The sequence below is a fragment of the Papilio polytes genome, unplaced genomic scaffold (assembly GCF_000836215.1).
Source record: "Papilio polytes unplaced genomic scaffold, Ppol_1.0 DF821400.1, whole genome shotgun sequence".
NCBI lineage: Eukaryota > Metazoa > Arthropoda > Insecta > Lepidoptera > Papilionidae > Papilio > Papilio polytes.
Genome location: NW_013527804.1, coordinates 1,236,644 through 1,238,991, shown reverse-complemented (window position 1 = coordinate 1,238,991; position 2,348 = coordinate 1,236,644). Strand labels below are relative to the sequence as shown.

Below are 2,348 nucleotides of genomic sequence, written 5' to 3'. Positions count from 1 at the left end.
TTTTCTTAAACTGGCACTCACTAAAAACCCTAAGAAACGACCTACGGCTGACAAACTGCTGCAAGTAAGTATATTATTGGTAAATTTATATCTATACTAATATAATAAAGCGTAAGTTATGGAAGATGTCAGCAATCACAGTATGTTTTTGAATAATATTTTAAGAAAAAGCTCTACACTCACAACACGCTTTAGACTATATCATCATCATCATCACCAGCTCACTATACGTCCCCACTGAGGGGCTCGGAGCCTACCCTATACGGGGTGACTAGGCCATATTCAACCACGCTGGCCAAGTGCGGGTTGGTTGACTTCACATATATTTTTGAATTTCTTCACCGATATGTGCATCACGATGTTTTCCTTCACCGTAAGAACGTCGGGTAAATTATGTACATATGAAAATTCGAAAAGTCTAAAATCACATTGGTACAGCGGGATTCAAACCCAAGACCTGTAGATTACAGGTCAAGTGCTTAAACCACTGAGCCACCGACGTTAGACTATATATTTTCACGCTATTAAACTTTGGAATAAATAGATCGGAACAAATTGTCATGGGGGAAAGTGACAAAGCCTACAAGCCAACAGCAAAGGAAATAAACTTGCTAAAGTGAACAGCCTTCGTTGTTATTTGGCATTTCAATTTTGACTTTGCTTTGAAATGTTATGCAAATGTATAGAATAAAATAAAGTTTTTATAATTGCAAGTGAATGAAACCGCACGGAAACAGCTATTTTTCATAAAAGTATTATAATAATAAGTATAATTTCGATAAATACTAGACTGGGTAGGTAACGTTTTATCAAGGAAATTCTCCTAATAAAATGAACCAAATTAATTTACTAATCATATAAATGTTATGTTCCCAGCACTCGTTCTTCCAGCAAGAAATGAGCAAGCGTCTAGCGATTGAATTGCTGCAGAAATACTCCAACCCACCCAGTCATTGCAGCAGCCAGGAGCTGGACGAAGACGGGGTAAGACCATATACCACTTTAATAGTCATTACAAGAAATTAAACACATGCAACTACTTAGTTTTTGATAGAAAATAAATTGCGCCTGCCAAATATATCGCGGCAAAATACGATATAAATTGCGCCTGCGATTAATATCGCGGCAAAAATTCAATGAAAATTGCGCCTGCCAATAATATCGCTGCAATTTTACAACAAATGTAGTTTTGTCGTGTTTTCACTGTAATAAAATCTTTTACTATATCATGTACTTATCTTTTTCAGGCAATATCGAATGTACCACAACGTATAGCGTCAAAGCACACCGGCCGAGGTCGTAGAGTGTTAGGGGAGCCCGATATACCGGGGGCTCCGCCCTCCAGACCTAGAAGTCTGGCAGATAGGGCTCCAACGAGAGCATTAAAACCTGTCACTCGTGTGTCAAGACCTACGTCATTGCTGGATGAGATACCAAACCCAAGGTTGCTGGGTGAAGTGCCTCCGGAAAGAAGAGTGTATGATGACTCTCCGGTGGTCGATTTAGATGAAGATGATGAAATGGGACTGAGGTCAATGCCGCAGGTGATCAACTTCAGTGCTGATGTTAGTAGAAGTTGTGATGGTGATACGGTTAAAAGAAATGGTAAGTGTTGCCATGTATTAGTTGTCAACATTTATATTAAAATATTTTTATACAGGTGATACTTGAATGATGAAAGCTTTGTGTAGATGTTTTTATGTTTTCTTTTGTATATAGTTTTCATGTGAAATATTGCAAAAACAGGAATAACAGTAGGAAATAGGAAAGCGCAATTATTAGACTTGTTAAAGAAAAAAATGACCACTGTAAAAAGATTATTTTGGCACACGGGCAAATTTTTGTCCGAAATCTGATTTTTACGATTTTTTGAACAAAAAACTAAATAACATTTAAACTATAAAAAATCAAGTAACATACTTTGCGCTTAAGATTTATATGTACCTCCACAAATCTTGTGATCCATCTGTTAAAAGTTAAAAATCATCCTGTATAACTTTACATATAGGACCACTACTGGAAATAAACACATATCTATGAAAGTATACATTAAAGTGATCTGTCTGTGTCTGTCAGTACACACTATTTTGAAATTACCATTTATTACTTCCATTCAAATATACGCTGCAAACAGTACTAAAGTATTGATCTTTCGTTTTGTTATTTTAAGTAAATAAAAGATTCCAGTTATAAACAGCCTTAAACATAAATATATCTCTAAATATATCCACAGCTGAATTCCATAGACAGACGAGCGACGACTGGAGCGTAGCCTCTCTTATGAGTTGTCCTAAACATAACCCACTGTCCCAGGAGTTACAGGATCTATCTACGGATACGATGCCTTC

The 2,348-nt window shown here is 36.5% G+C and overlaps 1 protein-coding gene across 1 annotated transcript in view; it reads left to right on the top strand.

The window, feature by feature from the left end:
* The first annotated feature begins 6 nt into the window (after positions 1–6).
* Positions 7–2,348, top strand: part of LOC106108693 — a 14,247-nt gene continuing 11,905 nt past the window's right edge. Inside the window, exons 1-4 of the mRNA XM_013289952.1 lie at positions 7–64; positions 877–984; positions 1,248–1,605; positions 2,234–2,342. Coding sequence (XP_013145406.1) covers positions 898–984; positions 1,248–1,605; positions 2,234–2,342 — 554 coding nt within the window. The 5' untranslated portion in view covers positions 7–64; positions 877–897. The remainder of the gene's footprint in view (positions 65–876; positions 985–1,247; positions 1,606–2,233; positions 2,343–2,348) is intronic.